Source organism: Sapajus apella, unplaced genomic scaffold (assembly GCF_009761245.1).
Source record: "Sapajus apella isolate SASKATOON/1434 unplaced genomic scaffold, GSC_monkey_1.0 scaffold32, whole genome shotgun sequence".
NCBI classification, from domain to species: Eukaryota; Metazoa; Chordata; class Mammalia; order Primates; family Cebidae; genus Sapajus; species Sapajus apella.
In genome coordinates, this window is record NW_022436972.1 from 9,817,988 (window position 1) to 9,844,460 (window position 26,473).

The 26,473-nt window shown below is 37.5% G+C and overlaps 1 protein-coding gene across 1 annotated transcript in view; it reads right to left on the bottom strand.

The window, feature by feature from the left end:
* The window catches only part of SOHLH2 (spermatogenesis and oogenesis specific basic helix-loop-helix 2), a 43,576-nt gene extending 17,538 nt beyond the window's left edge, over positions 1-26,038 (bottom strand). Inside the window, exons 1-6 of the mRNA XM_032294463.1 lie at positions 25,967-26,038; positions 13,696-13,910; positions 5,417-5,478; positions 5,232-5,336; positions 3,392-3,491; positions 1,490-1,600 (exon numbers count right to left, since the gene is read on the bottom strand). Coding sequence (XP_032150354.1) covers positions 1,490-1,600; positions 3,392-3,491; positions 5,232-5,336; positions 5,417-5,478; positions 13,696-13,910; positions 25,967-26,014 — 641 coding nt within the window. The 5' untranslated portion in view covers positions 26,015-26,038. The remainder of the gene's footprint in view (positions 1-1,489; positions 1,601-3,391; positions 3,492-5,231; positions 5,337-5,416; positions 5,479-13,695; positions 13,911-25,966) is intronic.
* Between the last annotated feature and the right edge of the window lie 435 nt (positions 26,039-26,473).

Sequence of the window (26,473 nt, forward strand, 5' to 3'; positions counted from 1 at the left end):
TCCCACAAAGAAAATTCCAAGCCTAGATGACTTCATTGTTGAATTCTATCAAACATATCATTTCTATACAAATTCTTTCAGAAATGGAAGACTTTCCATTTGGTTTTATAAGGCCAGCATTTCCCTGATACAGAAATGAGATAAAGACATTGTAAGGAAACTACAAACCCCAATATCCTTCATAAACACAGATGCAAAAATTGTAAACAAAATATTAGCAAATGGAATCTAGCAGTAAATAAAAATTATATCTTAAGACAAAGTAAAGTTTTGCATTTTTAAAAAATCAGTCATAATCAGCATGTTAACAAACAAGAGGAGAAATAATCAACTTACTAGAGAAAAAAAGACTGACAAAATTTTACATTCATTCATGATAAGATCCTAAACTAGGACTAAAAGGGATCTTTAAGCTGATATAAAAGCATGCACAAAAGCCTATAGTTTACATCACAATGTGATGGTAAAAGACAGCATTTTCCCTCTAAGACTGGAAACAAGGCACACATGTCTACTTGGGACTTTCCTCTGTACAAATGTGTCTCAAGTAAACAAGGACTCACAGGGAAAGGCATCTGGGCCAGAGACAACTTGGAACCCTTTGAGAACTCCCTGTTCTACCTTTCCTGAATTTCTAAGAGTTGTCTAGTCCTGGAAAAGTCTTCATATATGGCAAAGCTCAAGTTTCCCTTCGTTTCAAGTGAAATCATCATTTCTTATTACAGACTCCTTCTGGCCTCCAGAGACAATTCACTGTGTTACATCCTATTAGAGTGTTCATTCTAAGGTATACATCTCATATCACTCCTTTGCTAAAATCCTATAGTAACTGCCCAACAGACCAGGTTGCAATTCAAATTTCATAGCATGAAATACCCAGCCCCTACCTACTACCTCTCATCTCTTGTCTCTTCCTGCTTGTTTCCTGATAGCCAACCATATGGACATACATGCAGTTCCATCAAGTCCCTGTACTCTCTAAGACTGCCAACCTCTGTACCTATTATTCCCTCCATATAAATAAAATACCCTTCCCTGACTTCCGAACCAAATTAATAGAAACTTGTTAAAAGCTCAATTTAGCTACTGCCATCTCAAGAAAACCTTTGCTGTCCCCGTATTCTGTCTTAGAAAACTTTCCTAATGTCCTTACTTGGTGTTCTCAACATGAGATGTATTAAAAAGCATCATTTTCTACTTAATAGCCTATATAAAAGTGCTCTGTCTGAGCACTAGACTGAGAACACCTTTGAAAGTAGAGACTTACTTTTTATCTCAGTTCTCCAATCATTCCTTGGCACGCACTGCAGACTCAGAAATGTTTATTGAATGACTACATGGCTGAATAAGTGAGTGGCATCTATTTATTTGCTAAATTTACTAGTTTCACTTATACTTTTAACAATATTACAAAAAAGTTATAAAATTAATGAAAGTAATTTCTCCCTACAAAACAATAATGTTTAAAAAGTGCTATATTAAAATTCACCTTCTTAGTTTTTCCTTGCTTGAATGAAGAAGAGAAATCTTTTTGCTTTTCTCGAACTCTGACAACGAAGCATTTAATTCAAGCCCATTGCCACTTCTTAGAGATTCAGGGCTAGAAACAAGAGAAAATCATACCATACATTAAAAGGGAAAATCGTCAGGTAAAATTAAACAATACACACCAATATACTAAACAAAGGACGCTTCTCTGTGTCTCTTGCTTCATACAAAGGGGCAATAGTGTCAAAGCACCTTATCTTATACATTTGGTGCAGAATGTTTATTTTAAAATTTCAAAAGAACATATTATCAAAATCGTCCTAAATTCAATGACTGATCAAAATTCTAAAATAAATTGTTAACAATAGATACAAGCAGGATTAAAACATTCTGACCTCATCAATTATGACTATACCATATATATATGTATATACTGTATATATATAGTCATATAGACTTTATCCACCCTTCAGAAGGAAAAGTACATTACAGGAAAAAAGCATAAAGGATTAGAAGGTCAAGATACACCCTAGACCAACCCAACCAGCAAAGCCCAGGTTCCCTCCATTTTAAAATTTGTCATTTAATGGACATTTTCTGGCTCTACTATTTTTGCAGAACTTCTTCAGGCATTCTTATTTAAAAACATATTAATCTAAGAAACTTGCACACTAATCCTACTTCCTCTATCCTAAGAGATACAACTTGATTTGAAAATTTTATTTATGGAGGTAGGGTGCTGAGGAAAGACAGAAAGATTCAAGATGAGTAGAGATCAAAAAGCACATGCATACTATGTAGTCATAAAAACTTTTTTAAAAAGAAAAGCAGTTGCAAGTAATGTGAGAAAATCATGAAGCCTTCCAAAACCTTTCCCAACCCCATATCCTAGATAAGGGTTAATACAGCAAGCCTCTTTAACATTAGAATGTTAAATAAGACCAAGAAAGCTGTTGGTATGTCTGCGTTACCAAAGTCAGCTTTGGTTTAACCACACTTACTGACTTCCAAGTCCCTTTCTTGTTCAAAACAGTAGATGGCCACATTCTACAAATTCTGGAAGTGACTAACTTAAAATTCTTGCCATCATCAGTACCCATGCCCTCAGCAATTTATGTCCATTCTTTGTATCCCTAGGCTGTACTTAAAACCTCCTTGGAAATCAGCTTAAAGTGAAGGGAAGAAACTCACAAAAATTCAATTTTATAAGAATGCTAGCATTGGAAGAGTCTGCTCCCCAGTTCAACTGCCTACCCAATGCAGGTTTGAATGCCAGTTCTAATATCTATGTTTGTGTGTGTGTGTGTGTGTGTGTGTGTGTGTGTGTGTGTGTGTGTAACACAAGGAGACACATAGATACACACTAAAACTTGCCTTGTATACCAAAGAAAGCTATTCCAAAAGCTACATGAAGTATGTAAAAGAAACTAAATCCTTTTTAAAAGATGATTTTCAATAACTGGGGGTTTAGGTTCATGAGTTCAAGAAAGATAACAGGAAGAAGCTGAGTGGTAGGTGTATAACAGGTGAGGCTGTTCTCATCTGTTTAAATATTGGGGTTCCATGTAAAATTTCCACCTGAGGAATTCACTGTTTTTACAAAGTTTAAATACGACTGTTGCGATTTAACTTTGCTTAGTAATAACACAGACTCTAATACTGATCATATTCCCCAGTGATGGGGAACTCACTACCTTACAATTTGTCCTGCTCCCCTGTGGTCAACTCTAATTGTTTATAAAGTATTTTCTTTTATTGAGGTAAATACTTCTGCAATGTGTGCCCATGGTGCCAGCTCAGGATCCTTAAGTACAGCAAACACTGCATCCCTCTTCCACAAAATAGCCACAATCAGTAAGTCCTCTAAAAACATTGCTATTATGAAAAGGTACAAAAAACTAACCAGGCAAATAGATTAGTAGAAAAATATCCCAGGTGTTCGCTGTAAGACCTCTGCAGGGACAATCCAGGTTCTTCAGGCCCAGTAGCATTTTCAATCTTAACTGAAAGTTTTGAGATGGGGGACTCTTTATTTATAAAATCACTTAAGGAGATGATGCTAATCAAACACACAAGCCCTAATCCTTAATGCGGTTGTCATCTTTTACTCAATAGATTTTACAAAGCAGTACTTTTAAAACTAAAAGCAATTTACAGATTTCTGTGAAGCATAAAACCACCTAGGTTAGAAAGCAAAAACTAAAATACTCTATGTTATTTACCACCGATACCTTTAAATCAGATTCTAGTAACTTAGCAACAGGTGTGCTTAAAACACATTCAACTGAGTTTATTTATCAAGTTCCTATTTATAGGTAAATGTCAGGAGACAAAAACCATGCATGAATCTTCAATAAGCAGCTGCAATGTCAAAATATAGCATCTGAAATTTTTTTTTCCTTTTTTGCAGCTGCTCATCCTTGGAGCAAAGATAAGACAACTGGAAGCTGACGTGGTCATAACCAACAGAAGGACATGGGCGGGTGATGAGCAGCTGCTCCATTTCACCGAGAACCAAATAAGAAGTTGCAAAAGCCCTTGGTCACTTCGGTTGGCCATTTCCAGGAGGAAATGCAAGGGCTGGCAGCCACTGGAATGTCACAAACAGACTCATTCATCTGAATATTAAAAAAGAACATTAAGAAAGAAGTGTTACACTGAATCCCACATCATCATTCTCACGGGATAATCCAGGAAGTGTCTCTCAGGCCCATTTTAAGAAAAAAATCTTATAATTTTATTTTAAAAAAATTTCCCAGCTTTATTAAAGTATAATTGAGAATCTGAGATTTCACATATTTAAGATGTACAACTTGAGTTGATAATATACGAGTACATTGTGAAATAATCACCACAATCAAGTTAATTGACATATCCAATATGTCACCTAGTTACCTTTTTTGGCGATGAGAACACATAAGATCTACCCTCTCATCAAATTTCAAGTAGACAATACAATGCTGTTAACTACAGTCACACTGTGGTATATTAGAGCCGCAGAATTTGTTCATCTTACATAACCAAAATCTTGTACCATTTGATCAATAATCGTCCCAATTTAACATCATCTTAATTTTAAAAGATTTCTTATCTAGTATCCCAGGCCTGGAAAGACCAAAAATAGTCACAGACCAATAATGATTCCAGTAGAATTTAATTTCCGTAATTGGAGTTTGTCCTTTCACAAGCCAAATGAAAGCTAATTTAATTAGTTTAAGTGTTTAGATACTGATGATCTGCATAATACAATAGCCAAAGAGTTTAGAAATGTGAAGTCTAATTGAAGCACTGACATTAATCCTCTGCATCTAAAATGTAAAATAGAAAGGACAACTACCCTATTAACTTTAAGAAGTAAAATAATTTATACTCAAGTGTTTTACAAAGTAGAAAGTACAATATAATTGTAGGTTAGTGCCCCTGGCTTTTAGATAATCACACAATGACACAGCATGGTTAATTCCATTTTAATGAGTAAGAAATGATGGTAGGTAAGCTACCAAAATTGAAAAAAATAGTGACACAATTCTGCTCCCAACCCTCCACCCAAAACCCTGTGCCTACCACAGCACTGTATTTGCCAACATACTCTAAACTTCTGAAAATGTTTTGTTTTTCTTTCCAGGCAAAGAACATATATTTCTCCCTTTATTTTATTTATGCTTGTTTTTGTCAGGTTGTGTAAGCATAGTTTTCAAAGATTTTAATTAGAATTTTCAAACCTTTAGAAATTTTTTACTCACCAGTGTTTGAGAGACATGTTTTCCAGTATTTTACCACAAGACTCATTTTTTCCATTGTCAGAGGTTCAGTTAAAGTCATATCACCTCCATGCCCTGAAATACAACCTAAGAATCTTTATATTAAATATTGACCTTATGGTTTCTATTAAGAGAAAAAACAAATACTAAAGTTAGCAGGTACATACCTTTAAAATTTTCAGGGATTATAAAAACAAACAGCGAATGTGTGTTTTTCTTTTTGCCAAATCTGAGAGAGGAAAAAAAATGTTAAAATGAAGCAAAATCATTATTCAAAAAAAGGGGATTTGAGAGTTTAGCTTACTAGAAACTAACTATAGCGACTTTCTTCATTTCTTCAGAATTTAAAATAATATCATTAATATGGAAATCTAGTAAAAGTGGCATCTCAAATCATTGAGGAAAAAGATGAATCACTTTTTTTAAAAAATGAAAAAAAAAAAAAAAGCCTAACCCTTATCCAAATTTTTGATCAGATCATCAGTTTACAAGAAATTTCTGGAAGGAAAGAAACATTTTATAGAACACCATGGGAATGAATAAGCAGAATCTAGAATGGCAGGACTTTTGTAAGACAAATGACTCCTTTAAAAATATATATATATATGACTCATAAATTAATATGTAATGTAATATATATATATATATATATATATATCTTTAAAGAACAAGATAAAAAAGAAGGAGAAAAGAGAAAGTTGAATCCTGATTTTTACAAACTCACAGATTTTTAAAAATCATAAGATAAGCAGGGGCATCTGAATGTCGATGGGATATTTGACAATACTAAGAAGTGATTATTAATTTTCAGGTATAATATGTTTTTTGTGGTATATTCTTTGAGTCCTCACCTTAGAGAGGTACCAAAGTATTTAGGATGAAATAAAATGGTATTTTAGATTTGTTTTAAAATAATCCACTGGTGGGCAGGGGTAGGAAGGTAGAGAGAAGCACTATGAGCCAGATGTGGGCAATTGCTGAGGCTACATTATGGGTGCAGTATTATACTCTCTCCCCTTTTATGTCTTGAAATTTTTCAAATAAATCTTCTTTCTTAAAGTGGCATTATAGTTTACTAGAGTCAGTACAGTAAGTCTGGAATTCTGATAACTGAATGAATACTGAGCCTTGGCATTAGCCAAAAGAAAATGATTTTCAAGGAGAATGTGACTGTGAAAGAGACCTTAAAGAGAACAGTTTAAAACCACCTAAGAAAAACAAACTATTCTCAAATACTTAAAAACATCATTTATTGGCATGTGGTAATATATGGTTATTATTTATTCATTAAAACAAGAACTGGGAGCACCCCCACTGTATAACAGCGTTAGGAAGTATACATTCTATATTTCAAATTACATTACATATTAATATAGTTTATACATCTGAGTCATACATATTGAGAACCTCTTATGTACCAGCTCTGTGCTAGGCTCTGGAGGATATCATGGTAAACAGACAGACAAGGTTCCTACTCTCACACAGCTAGCAGTTTTAGGGAGGAAAGACATTAAACAAATCACTCTAGATCATTTTTGTAGCTGAAAACGTGTCCAATGCTGGGAATGAAAGCCAAAGGGGCCAGTAGGAGCCCTTCTGGGCACCAACCTACCTCAGCAGCCTTGGGGGAGGCTTCCAGGCAGACAACACTTGGTGCTGGCTAGACACAAAAAAGGCTGGGGAGAGGGGGAGGGCAGAAAGCAGATGTGCAGCACAGAACATTCTGGGCAAAGGGCACAGCATATGCAGCAGCACTGGGGTGGTCAAGAACAAGGTGAGTTTGAGAAGGTGCAAGATGTCCAGGACAGCTCTGGCACAGGGCGTCTGAGGACAAAATGCATGAGTGGAGACTAAAGAGTGAGGGCGGCTGGGCTCCGCTCACAGAAGACTTGTTAGCCCACAGGCAAGGTTTGGTATCAAAGAAAAATGGGCAATGGAAGATTATGAAGCTGAGGAGCAACCAACACGATTATATTTGCATTTCAGAAGGACCACTCTGCCTATGATGGGATGCGCTGATAAGGGTAACACGGGGTAGACTGGAGAGACCCTGTGGCATTGACCCAGGCAAGAGCTGATAGTAAGGAAAGCAGGCATACTTGCAAATCTTTGGCAAAATTAAATATTTCAGAGTATTTACTAAACTAATTACTTCAGAGTAGCAGGATTATGAAGAAAAGGTGACACCTCATTGAGATCTATTCAGACTTGATTCTGTGCTATGAATTCTGGGGAGTTAAGGCTCAGAATTCATAGCACAGAATCAAGTCTGAATAGATCTCAATAGGGTCTCATTTCCTCATAGAAACCATATATTATTCCTTTCTAAGAAACCATATATTCTTTCCTTCCTTAGAAAGGAAAGAATATATGGTTTCTATGAGGAAATGAGAAACTCAGGCAGAAATATACTGTCATCAAAATAGGCATATGCAGGAGGGAGGATAGAGTTTGCCTGGACTACCAAATGTGGAGGTAAGAAAGGCACTTCCTACACTGGTGTGGGTGGCGTGGTGACATGGAGGGGAATAGGGATTTCAGAATGACACCTGCTAGGATGCCAGCATTTCATATATATATACATATATGAAAATAAATATATACATTATAGATATTTAGATTTCTTTTTTTGACAGACAGACAGGTAGGTAGGTAGACTTTTTTTTTTTTTTTTGAGACAGGGTCTTGCTTTGTCACCCAGACTGAAGTGCAGTGGCATAGTCAAGGCTCACGGCTGCCTCAGCCTCCCAGGCTCAAGCGATCCTGTACCTCAGCCTCCCAGGTAGCCAGGACTACAGGTGTGTGCCATCACGCTTGGGTATTTGTATTTTTAGTAGAGATGGGTTCTCGCTATGTGGCTGAGGCTGGTCTCAAACTCCTGGCCTCCGGCAATCTTCTGGCTTCAGCCTCGGAAAGTGCTGAGATTACAGGCAAGAGCCACTGTGGCTAGCCTTGCATATATTTTTTAAGTGATGAGAAAGTGTGGATTATAATGGAGGTATGGACAACAGAATGAGGAAAGAGAAGCAGAAGGGAAAAATGGACTGAGCAGATGGGACCACTGACAGAAAATTATCGGGTAGTTTCACTGTTAAAATAAAAAATACTTTATAGTGGATTCAAAAGTAAATTATCATAAGTTAAATACAGTTAAATAATTTTTTAAAAACAGGTTGTTTGCTTTTAGAAATCTTCCTATGTCCATTTTTGAAAATCTGACTTTTCAAAAATTTGAAAATAGATTTTACTGACACAAAAATATGTTCGATTTGGATATATGAATTTATAGGCCCCGATGACTTCCAACTTTCAAGCTTTATATCAGACAGAGGTGGGATTCTTGGACTTTTGTTATTAGCATAGAATCAATTACCAAACACACACTCCCCCGCTGTATAGGGACGCCAGCAATCGATAGAGTTCCCAGAATCCAATACTCTGGTCTTAAGCTCAGCTGCTCATTCACATTCCCTGCAAATCAATAAGCTAAAAGAGTTCTAGTTTCCAGGCTCAACCAGAAAATGGTCTCTTTTTCGTGAATGAATATTCCTTGAAACAAAACTAAGCAATGCAAAAACAAAACAAAATAAAAATCACTCTTATCCACACCAACTAATACTACTTCCTGTTCTATATACCAAAATCAAATTACAGGTTCTGAGACCTTCTCAATTAATGTCTCTTGTGTTTTACAATTCATTTGGGGACAATTCATTTTCCCTCATGTTTCATGATTGCACTGTTGAAATGTTTCCTGAGGCTACACCTCACTTTTGAGATTGGATACCAGTATTCTTGGTTCTATTCCTATGCCTGCCTGCGGGGCCCTCTGGAGCTGGAGCCAGCATCAGCTCAACCTGCAGCAGCACCCACCTGCTGTCTCGCCCCCATCCCCAGGTCTGTCTGTGGTAGCTGAAAAAACAAAGGTCATATACAAGTGTGATCTTTGTTTTGTACACTCTGCTGATCAAAGGGTCTCAGAAAAGCCCTGGCCTCTGAAATCCGTCATCTAAGAGGGCCAAAGTAGTGTTATAAGTCCCAATGAAGCCTGCAGAAATTTCTACATTTACTTCTCTTACAGCCATAGGACTTCAAAGGACAAAAGCCAGTATCATCTTTGGGTTGTGGTCTTTTTGAGTACAGTTATCCATTATTCTGTGCAAAGGCTAAATGGGGCCAAACTAGCCTGGTATGACCTATATGGAGCTTGTAACAAAGAACGTTCTTTGTTAATTACTTAATTAATCTCTGATAGTTTATTCTGGCTAATAGTGAAGGCTGGTTTGCCCTGTTCCCACTCAGTTCTCTGCAGAAGAGTTCCTGCTGCAGCATTCACCATGTGACAGGGTGCTAGAAGTTATAGAATTGCCCTCAGTTCCTACTCACTTCCTCCACCAATTTAGAGGAGAAAGCCTTTAGTAAAGCTACTTAGATGTTTTGCTGTTATTGTGTTTATTGTCAAACATTCAGAGGAGTGGGACATGCAAACTCCCTAATAAGATTTAATGAGTTACACTGTCAAGTCAAGGATGTCTTGGAGACATAAAAGGACAACTTAGATCTCTGTGGCTCACAAGATTGTGTTTTCTTACTGATCAGTTAGCTGGAAAGACATCTGAAACTACACGGGGGAGAAATGAAATCAGATTCAAACTTGATTTGTTGACGGAGCAGATGGAGCCACAGCCTGCATGCCTTTCCTGTTGCTAAACTGCTCTGAGCTCATGAGACTCACAGAATCGTAACTGCAGAATCATTTCATGGAGAAGAAAACCACAACTCCCCATTTACTGATGAGTTTAAAACATATTTAAATTTTCTGTACCTGTCTTGGAAGATAAGTATTAGGATGTGTCTGAATTATCAAGGATCTGCCCTTGAGGATGGCTCAATTTTGAGAACTTATCTAAGCCAAAAGTAAAATGTCCCTGGAATTCTGGAGTTAAGCATATGAATCTTAAGATGATCTTAAAATATGTTACCACTGGGTAGTGTTTGAGTTCATCTGCTCAATAAAAATACACTCTTTCAATACATTTATGAGATGAAAACAAATTAGGCATTACTGTTAGGAATGCTAACCTGCAAGTGAGATGTACCATAATTCTTGAGCTATTAGTACTGTAAAGTACTGATATTTTATGAATGATTAAAGTCAATTAATCATTAGCACCAAGCCTAAAACATGGTTTTGTAAGATTAAATTTAAGAATCTTTTAAGGAGGCTGCTTTCATTTTATTCTAAAATAAATCTAATATTATGGCTAACAGACTAAACTTCATTCTTATTTGCAATAAAAATCCATATGACATACATTACAGATATATAGATTTGTGATCATGTGCTCTACCAATGAAAATATATATGGCCACTTTCATTCTACAATAAATTCCTCATTGATTGACAGCAGACATAAAGCTCCTAGAGAAAGAAGAATAAGGCAAGCAGTTGTACATTTTCCTAGACCTACACAGCTTTTGAGACATTACAAGACAACAACAAAGATCTAAAGAGAAAAATTTAAAATACATCAGAAGAAAAGCAGAGCCAGGCTTTTCATTTTGGTTTAGTCATTAAATATAGCCCAAACTCAAAGGGTATAGTGCTTTAGGATAGATTTAGGTTTAAACTCCTTACAAATGGGGCAGTACATGTACAGGATTCATTTCCATAAGAAAAATCATAGGTTGAAAACTGGAAATACTCTCTACAAGGGTTTAAACAATTCAACAAATCATAAACTCATAACAATTCTGAGGGCAGGAAAGAGAACTTCAGAGACATTCATAGCCTCTGAGGACAGCACCATGAAAGCAAAGCTTACACACACACACATGCACACACATACACACACACATGCACATACACACACATGCACACACACACAAACCAAACAACTCTGTCCCTTTTCAGAGAAGAGCAAAAAAGTGAGGAGGCATGGCCTGCCTAGAATGGCACTTCTCCCACTCATCCAGTCATTCACTGGAGCTACAGCAAGGCAGATAACACCTGCTAGTAGTCAAGACCTTCACTGGGTATTGGGAATAGTGCAACAGGGACAAACAAGGAATACAAATCCAGGTGTATTCCACAAAGTATTTGTTTTCTTTCAAACAAATGCTGTCTTTTAAGGCAAAATAACAGAACTGCTATTTATATAGCTATACATTCTGTACCTTCATCTACTTTGTTTTCTCTGCTAAGAAATCTTAAGCTACATTACTCAGGGCAATAGAAGTTGCCAAGGTGAGTATCAGACAAGAAATTCTCTCCTCTAACCTCCTAGGTTTTAATATCTGCAACTAAACATAAAGCTGATTCTTAAACACATAGAACTTCATTCTTATCTTGTTCAAAAGGTAGCTCTGACAGTGAGCAAATGCAAAGCTTTACTTCACTGAGGGAGGCATCACTGGGGTCCTAGTCTTGAAATAGAGAGACCATGGTTCTTTCAAAACCATTATCTATGTTTGGTTTACACCCAGCTCGGCAAATACTGAACCTCAGAGGTGAAAAAGAGGTGGCTTCAATACAAAAGTCAATTAATTACAGACTTCTAGAAAGAAAATGAAGGGAAGCGTAGATTAATTTTATAAAACTAGATTCGAACTCTGAGTTTTGTAAAAACGAGCGATGTGGTCTTAGGCAAGCCACTTCAGCCTCAGATTTTTGATCTGTCAAGAAGGGACAATAAAATCCTGCAAAAAAATTTTAAAATACAATATAAATGAAATATTATGATGAGTCCTCAGCCAAGGAAACTCTATTTTTTTTAAGTTCTATAATAAAATAAGCATATTCTCAGAAGGAGGATAGTTCACAACAGGTTTTAGAAGTGGAATTCACTTTGAGGTAGATAGTTTGCCTAGCATGTCTAGAGTTCATGTGCCTAGTAGAAAGCCAAAAGAAATGCAGGAGACCAGTTGTTCTAAGAAACCCCAAGAGTAGTTTCTGTCTGTCTGTCTGTCTGTCTGTTTAATAAGTAACTTGGTGGCTTGGGCTTCTCATTCCAACCTTTCTTTTCCCTTAACATAATCTGCTTGCCCCTTTATTCAGGGATCAAAATATTGTCTCTGAATTTTCTGTTTTAGCCAAAAAAGGCCTCTCTTGTAATTCTGACAAGCTCTTATATGTTCCAATATAACTGACAATTCCTCTTTGTCTATCAAGTATTTCCTGGAAGGAGAAGAAATTTCTTCTAATCTAACCCAATCTAAATATATGGTAAGTGGCAGGGAAGAATCTAACTCTCCCACCACTGGACTCCAATTTTCTAGAGTTGGAGTGGGTTGAAAAAAAGCAGAACCTGGCCGGTTGCAGTGGCTCATACCTGTAATCTCAGCACTTTGGGAGACCCAGACAGGTGGATCATGAGGTCAGGAGTTCGAGACCAGCCTGACCAACATGGTGAAACCCCATCTCTACTAAAAATACAAAAATTAGCCAGGTGTGGTGGTTTGTGCCTGAAATCCCAGCTACTCAGGAGGCTGAAGCAGAAGAGTTGCTTGAATCTGGGAGGCAGAGGTTTCAGTGAGCCAAGGTAGTGTCACTCCAGCCTGGGTGACAGAGCAAGACTCTGTCTCAAAAAAAAAAAAAAAAAAAAAAAAAAAAAAAAAAAAAAAAAAAAAAAAGAGAAAGAAGCAGAACTTGCATGGAGCTACAAGACGAAATGACAACACTGGAGGGGGTGCTTTTGGACCCAATGAATCCAGAGGGCCTCAAGGCTCCAGAAGACAGCTCAGTCCCTAGCTGACAGGACAGAGAGCTAAGAGTGCTCACTTCCTTTAGTGTCTGCCACTACAATTAATGAACTCTGAAAAGATGCACCATTTTAATGACACAGTTATTAAAAAAGAGTTACGTGTGGAAATAACATAAGAATTGCATACTAAATACATTTCTATGACCAATTGATTCTTACATTCTAATCCATACCTATGACTTTAAAAGTTAAAATAATTCTCATAATAAAATGCCACAAACCGGAAATAAAAACAACATGTATATAGAATCTCTCCATGAAAATATCCCTCATTTTTTTTTTTTTTTTTTTTTTTTTAGAAATAGCACCTCACTCTGTTGCCCAGGGTAGGGCGCAGTGACATGATCATAGTTCACTGCAGCCTCAAACTCCTGAGGCTGAGCCCCACCTCAGCCCCCAAGTAACTGGAACTACAAGTGCATGCCACCACGCCCGGCTAATTTTTTAAATTTTTGGTAGAGACAGAGGTCTCACTATGTTGCCCAGGCAGGTCTTGAAATCCTGGGTTAAAGCAATCCTCCTGTCTTGGCCTCTCAGAGTGCCAGGATTATAGGCATGAGCCACTTCCTGGACCCTCAATTTAAAAAGTAAAATAGAAATATATCATCTTTTTAGGATTTTTATAAAAATGGGTTTTTAAAAAATGATTCTAAAGATACAAGGTCAAGGCTTTTGAAGTTTACCTAATTAACTGGATGGCCTCTAGCTCCTCAGCGCTTAGTGAAGAAGGCATCTTCAAGAAAACCATATTGAATGTCCAATCATCCAAAAGTGCTGCTGCCTCCTTCATGTCACTGATTGTAACGGTGACTTCTGCTGTGTTTGAAAATAATTTCTGTACCGTATCAGCCAGGTAGCCCACAGTGACATCTCCAACTAATAAGACGTCTATTTTTGCCTGAAAGAAAGGGAAGCAGAGGCGTCACATAATTATTACCTAGGCATAGGGAAAATGCCATGCATGAGACGATAAGATAAATAAAGCTCACAAATAACACAGTGATTGACTCCACATCTAGCCTGACTGGCTAGATGGTCAACTATAAGCAGCTCAAGGACAGGAACTATTAATTTCACATCTTCACTACCTAGAAGTAGTGGAAAAATCTGAAGGTCATGCTTTTTTAAAAATTTTGCCTACTGATGCTATTCTACTTCAGTTTTTCTGCAAATTTCTCTCTCATCCTATTAAACAACAGAGTTCTTATGACTCACTTTCCCAAAAGTCTTTCCTGCTGGAAAATCTGTTTATTGCTGAAAGGATCAAAATGGTGACTCTCCCACATGATTTATTTTGGTGAAACACACATTCCAGGGACCAGAGAAGGATGTAAATTCCTAAATCCTAAGAAACAATGAAATAAAGTCCTTTCAATGAAATATATGTGCTATTCAAACCTCAATATTAGGAACCAAAATGGCTCTTTATTTGCATTTGGAGATATTTTCAAGTATATTCAATTAGGAAAAAAAGCATTCCCATCCTCACCTTTTATTTGTCTCTGTTTTATTCTCTACAGCTAATGAACTCAACCCACTGAAAATGCCAAAGAATGGGGACACTTAAATTAATGGAAATAGCAGACAATAGGAAATGCCAGGCCATAGGCATCTATATGAGAAAACAGATTTGGGAGGTGATTAGAGTTGAAGCCAAAAGAGTGAGTGAAGGAGCTGGAAATACTTGCACAAAGAGAAAGGCAGCTTGTCAAGGAAGCAACTCTACAGGGCAGGACACTGGTGCAGATGGCCCCCATGGGCTTCCCTCTCTTTTCAGCCTGGTTTCCTGAGGACTGCAGGAAAGAGCAGGTGAGGTGCAAGAAACTAGGCAAGAGTAAAGTAAGCAAAGCTTTTGCACTTCTACCTGCTCACCTAATTTTCTTCCTTCTTTTTATAAAAAAGTCAATCTTCCTTTATCATCTCTCATATCCTCATTCAATCCCTTCTCTAGAAGAAAGTGTTGTCAAGAGCTTGGTATCTATCCTTCCAGACAATTTTTGTGTCAACCATATAAGTACAATACACACCTATATAGCTTTTCATAAACGGGCTGTTACTATTTTTTGAGGCGAGTTGCTTTTTTCATTTAACAATATAGTTCAACAATTCCTCAAACATTCTGATTCACTGGGAACATTCTCATTTTCTAGGCCGTTATAGATTTATTCTCATAAAAATATGTTTTCTGTTATTTGTTTGGGATCAGGGGTGAATGTGTTCATCTGTCATCTTGATTCAGTCTTCCTTATTTTCGATGATGATAATCGACTGAGACATTCTCCTGGTGTTGGGTTTTGATGTTATTATAGTGCCATAATGAATACTTTTATAAATATATCTGTGCAAATAAGCATATATCCTACAATCGAAACTAGAAAATCAGAAAATAAATTTTTACTTGTTTTGCATACTCCAAAGGATACAAAAATTTATATCCCCATAAACAATATATTTGAGTACTCATTTCCCCAAACGCTTAATAAGGCTGGTTATTCTTAAAACTTTTAAAATGTTTGCCAATATTGCGAGCAAAAACCTTTATCCTTTTTATTGGCATTTTTTGAATGAATGGAGTATCTTTTCATTTTAGTGACAATCTCCATCTTATTATCACACATTTATTATGGGTGCCCATTTACTCCCTTTGTTCACCTTCCTATTTGTGGTATTTTTCTTATTGCATTGTGGGAGTTTATACAGACTGGATATTAGTCAACTTACTTTTCTTTTTCCTGTCACTCTGCCTTTAATTCTGATTATAACGTCTCTTGACACTAATATGTATTTAATATTTAGTGACAAATCTATTGTTTCTTTCATGGCTTTGGTGAATTTTATCTTGCTTTCAAAGCCATCTCTGTTTGTGTTAAAATATGATTTGCTACAGTGTTCTAATACTTTTAAGGGTTTATTTTTGCATTTAGCTTTTTATCCCAGCTGGAGTTTATTTGGTACTTAATATGAGGTAGGTATCTGCTTTCATTTTTTTGAAAATGCAGAACTAATTGACCCAACAGGATTACTGAACAGACTAACCTTCTCTCAGTGTTTTCATGAGAGAAGTTTTCATAATGCCAGGTAGGGGCGTGTGTTTCTGGACTTCATTCTGATCCATTGATCTATTTGCCTATTCCTGGTTAATACCACACTGCTTAATTACTAGCTCTTTATAGTGTGTTTTGATATAGAGCATATGGTTCCTTCCTTGTTATTTTTTTATTTGGTTATTAGATATTTTCCAACAAGTTCTCTTCCAACAGAAATTGGGATCAGTTTGTCAAGGAACCTTGTTAAAGTTTTAATTACGGATGCCTCTATTTTAACAGTTAATTAGAAAATATTGTTGCTATATTAAATCTCCGTATTTAGGAGGTATGTGTCTCAGAGAATTTGGGTCTTCTATTATGTTCTTCAGTTTTATGGACTTTCATATCAATTTTGCATGTATCCTACTAGTAAATGTATTCCAAGATATTTCAATATTTGGAGGTCACTGCAAAGGGGATCTCTTTTCTTCCTCACTACGTTTTCTGATTGATTACAGCTGACATATAGAAATGCTATTGATTTCTGTATAAAGGAACTTGCTTCAAATAATGCACTTTATAGTACTCTCTGTTCAGTTCCAATACATTTCCATTGATTCTTCTCAATTTCCTAGGTAGGCAATCCTACTGCCTTCAAAAAATGACACTTTTGTCTGTTTCCAGAATGCATCCATTGGCTAGAACATCCAAAACAAGAGTGAACAGCAGGAGTGATAGTAGGCATTCTTGTCTTGTTCCTGACTTTAGTGGGAGTATTTCAAATGTTTTTACTACTAAATATGATACTGAAGATTTCTGATCAATATCCTTTATCAGTTAAAAAAGTTTCTATTTGGAAGCTAAGAATTTTACATCAGAAAAGGGTGTTGATATTAAATGCTTTTTCAGTATATTATATTTTATTCTTTGATCTGTTAGGTAGTGAATTCCATTAATAGATTTCCTAATGTCAAACCATTATGGTATTGCTGGCATAAACCTATTCATAATGTGTAATAAATTCAATTCTTTCACCTTTAGATTTTTGCGATAAACCTATTCATAATGTGTAATAAATTCAATTCTTTCACCTTTGGATTTTTGCATCTATGGTCATAAATGAATATTGATATAATTTTGTTTTATTGTCTTATTTCATTTGGGTATCTGGGGTATGCCAGCCTTGAAGAATAAAGTATTGATCTATGGTCTTGAATAGTTTATAAAACACAGAAATTATCTGCATCTTAAGTTTTGGTAAAACATGCCTAGAAAATCAGGTTCTGAAGAAATTTATAAAGGTGGATCTTATACTTCATTTTATAGTTCCTTATTGATGAATGGCAAATTGAAATTTCCCACCTTCTCTTAATTTTGTTCATGTTCATTTTTACAAATCCATTTCATATGGATTTATGTTGTTTAATGTTTTAATCTTAAAAAATATATAATATCTATTATTGATGTTGAGTTCATTTTGCTTCCTAACTATAAATAAGCTTAAGTTTTTCTTTTTCTGGTAATGCTTTATTGTGAATATAGAACTGTGTGGGCCACTACATTAGCCACATGTGGCTATTTAAATTTAAACTTATATTAATTAAAATTAAATAAAGTTTCAAATTTGGTTCAGTTGCACTAGCCATATTTCACATGCTCAGCATCCTCATGTGGTGAGTGTGGATTAACAGATGGTATAATTACACATTTTCATCACTGTGGAAAGTCTGACTGGGCAGCATAGTAGAGGATATACATTTTCCTCCTAGTGGAATTTTGTTGCACACCACAAATTTTTATATATAGTGAGTTCATGTTCATTCATTGTTAGTTTATAATTTCAGTTGATATTTCCATTTTAATCTAAGACTTTTATTAAATACCTCTATAAATGTATTTTTAATTTTCAAGTGGATAGTGTGTTTTTTTGTGTGTGGGTATTTGTTAGTTGCTCATTTCTTATTTCAGTGCATTGTCAACAATGAATGTGTCCTGAATGACGTCTACTTTTTAAAATTTGTTGACATTTTCTTCATAGCCTAATTCACAGTCAGTTTTTGTTAATCGTCCATGGGTACTTGAAAACAATGTCTATTTTCTGTTGTGCATAGAGCTCTATACATACATGTTTTACAGCAAACTTGTTAATTCTTTCTTCGCATCTATTAGGTCTACTTGATCTTTCAGTTTATGAAAGAGGAGTATCAAAATCTCCTTAATTATGCTTTTGTCAATCCATCAATTTCTCTAACCATAGGTTATATTTATAATTATGGGCTAAGTACATAAAGGTTCATGATAATGATATTTGTATAAATAGATAACTATAATATTTAACAATATATGTGACCTGTTTACATAGTATGTTATTAAATAATGTATATATAGAGATGATTCTATGTAGAGAATAGCACTATATGAAATATACCTCCTTGCCCTTTAATGCTTTTCACCTCAAATTTTATTTTTCTGACATACAGCTCTTAGTTCTTCATACCCCCTTATTTTGAACTCTTCTATACCATCTTGATTTTCTCTTTTATAAATAGCTTTTAATTGAATTTATATGGTTTTTACAATCTGACCTTTCAGTTTTTAATGTATAAATTTGAGTGATTAGTTACATTACTGACATTAACTAGGGTACATTAACTTCGTTAATGTAATGTAATGAATTAGCTAATGTTAATTAATTGTGAACATTTACAATTGAATGTGAAATGACCTTATTCCCTTTCATTTGTTATTTCAGGCTTCCTATTTACTGCAATTTTTTCTTTTTTCCCGTAGCCCCTCCTAGGCTGATCAAATTTTCATTTTTCCATCCTGTTGCTCCTATAACATTATGGGAGTGAATTCCCTAATTTCTATTCCTTAAGTGCTTAATTGTCTTTTTATTTGGAATTAATTTTAGATTTACAGAAGAGTTGCAGAGAGGGCATGGTGAGTTCTCATAAACACCTGACTCAGCTTCCCCAAATATTAACATCTTACAACCACAGTATGTTTATAAAAACCAAGAAATTGTGGGGGTTTTTTAACCACAAGAAAGAAACCCCTAAGAAATTAATATTAGCATAATACCATGAGCTAAACTACAGACTTTATGTGAATTCCACCAATTTTTCCACTAATAGCCTTTTTCTGCCCCGGGATCCCATCTGGATAACAGGCTGTACTTAGTCCTCATGTCTCCTCGTTTCTTCTAATATGCAATAGTTTCTCAGATTTTTCTGGCTTTGGGGGAGTGCTGGTCAGGCATTTTGTAGAATGTCCCACTACTTGGATTTGTCTGGCATTTTCTCATAATTAGACTGGGACTCTAGATTTTGGGTAGAACACCATGGACACAAGTGCCCCCTTCTTATGTTGTCGTATATCAATGGGAGATTGCCAGAGACGTTCACCTTGGTCGCTGGGTTAAGATGGTGTCTGCGAAGTTTCTCCATTGTCAAGTCACTTGTTTTTCCTTTCCACACTCTTGTTTTCAGTAGGGAGTCACTAAGTACAGCCACACTCAATGGAAGAGGACTAAAGTACCACCTCTTGAAGGGAGGAATATCAAACAACTGTGGATGTGTGTTTAAAACCATCACCGTAATTAATAAATATGTCGGGGAAGATGGTTTGAGTCTTTGCAAATCCTCCCATTTCTTCGTAAAGTTATGCCCTTTGTTACTGCCCTTCATTCGTGGAGCTTGCGCGCAGCAACTATTATGATGACATTCCATTGGTGATTTTCTATTTCCTTCTATCTATATTTATGATTTGGAAATCTTATGTAAGGAAGATATGTCCCTTCTCCCTCATTTACTTATTTAGTCAATTGTTTATTTAAATCAGTAAGGACTTTCAGATATTCATTTTATTCTTTGGGTTACAATCCAATACTAACATTTGTTTTGTTACTCAAATTACTCCACTTTGGCCACAGAAATCTCAGAAATACTTAATTTTTAGTAAGTATACATAGCCATTTTCAATTAAGATATAATCTAAATCTACAGCCTCTGTCCAAACAAGGCAGCATCCTTAACATGTCTCCCTGCACCCCATGCACTTCTCATGCTATGACTATCTGGAATTTTAGTTCCAATCATTATTCAATATTAACTTAACATTTATACTTAATTCTTTCTCTGATTTTTATGGTTTCTTGTTTCTCATATTTGCTTCTTTCTTGGATTCACTTTATTGAACTGCAGTACAGGCTCAAAAAATTCTTTTAAAGCCTATCTGATAGCATCAGAGTCCCAGCATGTCTGAAAACATCTTCACCGTGCTCTTACAATTCAGTGCAAGTTTCACGCAGCAAACACTTCTAAGCTCAAAATCACTTTCCTTCTGGAATCCAAAGTTGCTAATGAAAAGAATAAGCTGCTTTGTTCTTCTTTAGATGTTCTTCTCTTTTTCCTCTGGGTTCTGATAGTTTCTAGATTGTGTTTAAGCATACACTTTATTCATCCTACTTGGCCACAGTGGATCTTTAACTGTGAAATTTTTATTTTATTATTTCTTTATTTCCTCCTTTCTGTTGTCTTTGTCTCTCCTTGTAAATCTTCTGTGTGATGCTGGCTGTCTTAAAGTGATCCTACATGCCTCGAATTCTCTCTCAGAAATTTTCTCATTTTCCAGATCACTTGCTTAGTCTTCAGTTCTTCTTTTTTCTTTTCAATTTCAATCCATTTAATGTGAATTGCTAATTTCTAAGATATTTTAGTAATTTTTCATAACCTAATATTTTTTAGGATGTAATATTCTCTCTACAGATACAAATTCAAATTTTAATAAGTTTTTTTTTTCTATTCCTTTATGTCCTAGTCCATTGGAGCTGCTATGACAAAAGACCATAAACTGGGTAGCTTATAAACAACAGAAATTTATTTCTCAGCTCGGAGGTTGGGAAGTCCAGGACCACAGTACTGGCAGATTAAGTGTCCGGTGATGGCACAATTTCTGGCTTATAGATGGCAATTTCTCTGTGTCCTCACATGGTAGAGAAGCAAGGGTTCTTGGGACTCTTTTATAAGGCACGGATCCCATTCATAAGGGCTCCTCCCTTATGACCTCCCAAAGATCCTACCTAATGCCATCACCTTAGCCGTTAAAATTTCAACATAGAAATTTTGTAGATGGCACAAATGTTCAGACTATAGCACCTTAAAAATCTGTCTTTTTAATTGTCCTATCTGTGCATTTGTGTAGTTCTGCTAATGTCTGGCAAGCCTTGGTTTCCAAACATAAATATGAATCAAGAGCTAAGTGGCTATGAACAGGCAGTTTCTCTTGCATTTGGGGTGGTGTTTCCCCAGTGAGGGCTTCCTTTAATGAGACAACTGACTATGGGTTTGGTGTGAGTGAGCAGAGTGAGCGAATGCAAATGCTGGAGAACGGAGAGGTTGGCACCAGCTAATTGTCAAATCAAGGTAGGCTTTACTCTGAAGACCAAGCATGTTAGTTTATTTCCCACCTGGGAAGAACTACCTTTCCTTTCCTTTTTCAAGTACAGAAGTCTGGAAATTACCCACACCAAGAGTCCTCATCCCACATACAGTTCATTTTCTTTAGAGAATAGTTTCTGTGCTTTATTCTTCAGTTGAAATCATCATTGCTTTTGCGGTACCAGGACTGAGCTGGGAGAGTCCACGGGGTAAATCAAGGGGGCCCACCTGGCCCTGGGTGTTCTGCATCCAGCTAATTCAAACCAGGTGAGCACCCTCTGGGCTACTTTCATCTTTGTTTCTGTCAACACGGAGCCTGGACTATCACTAAAATTGTTTTATCACTGCATTTCTTCTCTTTATGTCTTGTAAGCTGTGGTTTTTCTACTTTTGTTTTAGTTGCAATTGGACCCCATCCGCTTTCTAAATGTCACGTTTTTCTGTGGGTTTTTTTTTTTTAATTATTTAGAGAGGAACTGCTTTGTTCAAACCAAGATCCCATACTATGCATTGTATTTGTTTGTTATATCGCCTTGATCTTTTAATTTGAAATATCTGTCGTATTTTTCCATATTTACTTGAAGGAATCATCACATTTTGAAAACATCTCCTGCTGTGGAGTTTGGGGTAGAGAGGGAGGTTGACCTGTGTGCTCAATTCACCATCATGAGCCAATCTCCTTCACCTGTGCTATCCTACGCGAAACAGAATACAAATTTAAACTCCTTAGCATGGTGTTTCATAGCCTGCTACCAACCTACTTTACCAACCTTATTTCCTTCTACCTCCCGCAATACTCTATATTCCAAGAAGACAGCTTAACACTTTTAAATAAGCTTTGAAATATGGAATTTCTACAGTAGAGAGTGTTGGGGCCCTACTAGTTGTTTGCTTTTCATTTTATAAACACTCCTCATTTCCAGCAGCACTTTAGGAGCAGTATGGGAGACTAAGCCTCTGTGATGCCTGTAAGTGCAGATGGTTTTCGAATCTCCACTGTAGCACATGATTTCTTCTATACAACGCAAAGCCAAACAATGAAACAATCATTAACAAGCGATCATAACAGGAGCAATTATAGTTTTGTTTTTTAATTAACCTGATTAATTGAAGTGAATATGAATGCCCAAAAATAACCCAGCTAGTACAATTAGGGTGGATGACCATGTAATTGATCTTCCAAACTGAGGCGCTGAGAATGAAAGGAGGTGCTACTAATAAGCACACTACAATAACACATATAAACCAGGGTGTCCTGGGATATAGTTTGTAAAACTTCCTATTAGTAAGGTTTATTTTTTCTTTTAAAATATCCTGCCACTTTATGTATCTGCATAAGTAGGTTTGACATTTATTCTCTCCATAGATATTTATCGAGCCCTTACTATAGGGCAGACACAGGGCTGGGTCTAGGAACACAAGGTGAACAGACCAGGTCCTTACCCTCATGGGGCTTGCATTCTAAGAGCCCTTTTCTCCGCTGATAAGAAAGCATGGCATTTGATCCTTGGAATGCAGGAAGACCAGAGTATGACCAGTTCTACTCAAGGCTGTTACTAATCCTTTTTCAACAGCTTGATGCAGTGGAAAGGGAGCAAAGCCATTTGAGACAGACCAGAATCTGTCCCTTAGTTCAACTATTTACCAGTGGCTTTGCATAAGACACTTAAGTGATCCTCATCTGGAGGATCAAAATACTTGCATTGCAAGATTGTCATGAGAAGTGTTTGTATAGTGCCCTGCAGGTGGTAGTTATTGCCATGCTTTCTCAAGTAATACTGAACCTGAGCATAAAGAACACAGAAAGCATCAAATCAACCTAGCAGGGGAGGGGTCGGGGAGAGGGAAAATTGTGTCCATGCTGGGCACTGAAGACAACTCTCAATCTAATTGATCTCTGCACTGTTTCAATCACATTGCTCAGGAAACAGGGCCTGCTGCAGAGCATAAGTTTTAGAATAACAGCAATCAGCTGTCTAGCTTGAGCCTTTCCCTAGCTAGCACATGGCATTCTGACTGCACTATTACCCTCAGAGGCTCAGTTCCCAATGTCCCCAGAATCTCTCAGCCTTTTGGAGAAAAAAAAAAAAAAAAAAAAGTCAAGAAAGAGTTATGAAGGGAACTCCTGGGAAGTAGGGAGAAATCTGAGCGTAGGTAGGAACACAATCTGGAAAGGGATAAGGAGAAACAAGCACCACTAACCCACCACTCTGTGTAGGAGTCTGAAGTTTTTGCAGTGTCTTGCATCATGGCACAGAGCGGGTATGACATAAAGAAGCTCTGGAAACAACTGATTTGCTCTCTTGCCAAATGCTTCTTTCCCTGCCTTACAAAATCAGTGCCGTAGCACACTTGGAATGTTAATAGACAAATCAGAACACTGTTCAAGTCCACTATCCCAATTCTAGTTAACTCAAATTAACAGAATACTTTATAATCAACATAAATCTGAATATTTATTTAGTTAAAAATATCTTGTTGACAATGTAATATGAACACAGGCAATGAAAAAGATCTATTGATGGGAAAAAGGAGTGTTTCTTGTATATTCTGCTTGGAAAACTGCCTGTTAGTACATCTAAGATTTTCACCTGTGAGCACTATAATTTGAAGCAATGCTAGACTTCGTTTGATGAAATATCTTTTTCTGTTTGAATTGCTTACTATACCTTTTTAAACAAAAGTAACAGGTATTCATTGGGAAATACTGAAAAATTCAAAAAAGAAACGTATCTGTAATTCCACCACTCAAGAGTAAACCCTATTAACATCTTGGTACATATCCTTTAAGTGTGGGCAGTTTTAATAACACGACATCATTGTCCCAACACACTTTATCCACGCTGTTTCATTTCTGTGATCACAGTAACATGCAGGGCCCTCCAGTCTCTACAATTTTTAAAACACTGGATTTCCATTTGCAATCTGTGGCAGGCTAAACCCTTAATTAGTAACAGCAGGTGCTGAAGTGCTTAAAGCAAATCACTCCTACATTTTAGTGAGTTGTTATTTATGTCACTCTTATCACCAGGAGCAGCGTAGCCCACAATCAGCAGCAGCTGCAGGGCTGAGGCTCTCAGGAGGCAATTGTGGGCCTTCAGTTTCCCCAGGAGTCAAGGGACTTAAACAGCTCTATCTCGAGAAACTGGGCAACTTACTCTTCTCACAAAGGCACACAAAGAAGTCAGTTGGGGCTCCACACTCTCTTAAGGGGAGGAAACCACAATTATTTATGTTCTACTAGATAATCAGATATTTCATTCAGAATTCGTTTTGTGCAGCTTTGCCTAATCCCACATCATAAAATACTATTTTTCCTTAGAGTTTAAATAGGTTCCTCCATCTTGAAAAATTAAGAAAACCTGTTAAACGAGTCTACTTCAAAGTGATCATAATTCCATTTCAAAAAGCTTGCTCTTAGGGGAGAAATTAAGTTTGCAGAGCATTCTAAGAGGTAAAAAGACTAAACTCAGCACAAAAGGTTGCCCTCTCCTATTTATCGCGATGTGGAAAATACTAAGATGAAAGCCCCCTGCCGCAGCTGGCCTTGCTTTCTGGAATGGGGAGGTTTCGCCTATGCTTCCCTCCCAGTGGGGTAATCATCACCTTTCACTTTTATCGAAAACAGTTACAAAAGTGATTTTGTGCTTTGCTAAAGGGGCTGAAAAATAAAGTGCTTTCAAGACAGGTCAGTGGGCTCTGATTTCCATGGAGGTGGCGGATGGTGCAGAGCAGGTCCCCTTGCCATCACGGCTTTGGTCCCACACAAAGCTGCCTGTTTGGGTGGAAGCTCCACGAAGGACGCTTTGGGACGCCACGCCAGTGTGCAAACTGAAAATAAGCATGCCCATCTATGCAGAGGGCAATGCAGGAAGACAGCGCGCCTAAAGAAACTTTTATATTAAAAATAAAAATCATTCACATTTTTGACCAGCCACCAGCCGCAGCGTGCCTATTAAATTGTGTTCTAGGTAGCCAATACTACAAGTGGCCTTCTGCTCGAAAAATAAATTGGGCAAACGTCAAGGACTAAGATGTTTATAAGTTGGAGAATTCACATTTATTGAGTAATTGATGTGATATAAACCGAAATTTTTGGATTCCAGATAAGTTTCACTCTGAACATTTCATTTAAATTTCATTTTCACTTGGTTTTCTGTATAACACGATTCAGTCTTATTTCTTCCATGGCCTCCTCTCCTGAGATAAATCAGCCCCTTCCCCCCCGCCCCCCACAGACTTCAGGCCCTAAAAGCCGGGTGGCACTCGGGGCCACCCTCGGAAGCCGAGTCCGCGCTTCTCCCGCTCGGAGCGCACGGGGAGGGCGAACTCATGCCATGGAAGGGACCCTTCCTGCTACCCGCTCCTTGCGGTACCCCCAGAATGAGAGCTCCCCGGGCTGCGCTTTGAGGGCCGAGGGGGCCACCAGCCCGGGGCCTGCTCGCGAGGTTATAAACACAGCTGCCTCCCCTTCCTCCGCCTCTTACCTGGCCCGAGATCCGGCCGTGCTCCTGGCAGATAATTGAAGCAGCCATGGCCGCCGCCCACGTGCTGGGTCCTGGGGCAGCCTCCCAGCAGGAGGAGCTCCACAGCCGCTGCGTGCCGCCGCAGTAATGGCTCCTGGCTGCAGCTGAGGGCGAGCACGCCCCGGGCGCCCTTAAAGTGGCCCTGCCACAGGGTCTGGCGCCTGGGGGAGTGGCAGGCCGCTCTAAGGGGTTCCCGCGGAACCCGGGCCGGTGCCTGCTCGCGGGGACTGCTCAAGTTGTTCTGGGGACCTTAGGAGACCGCGTCATTTGCAGCCTGAGCACCCCAAGTTCCCTTCCCAGGGCAGCTCTCACGACACCAAGCCCCACGTAGTCACTCCCATGGCGCCGCCTGGGGATGAGGAGGCAAGGCGTCACCTCAGGATGGACTAACAATTTTGTGAAGTCTTTTCTTATGGCCAGTCTTTCCAGTTTAAATGTTAGGAATTAGTAAACACTTGGGTTTGTTTT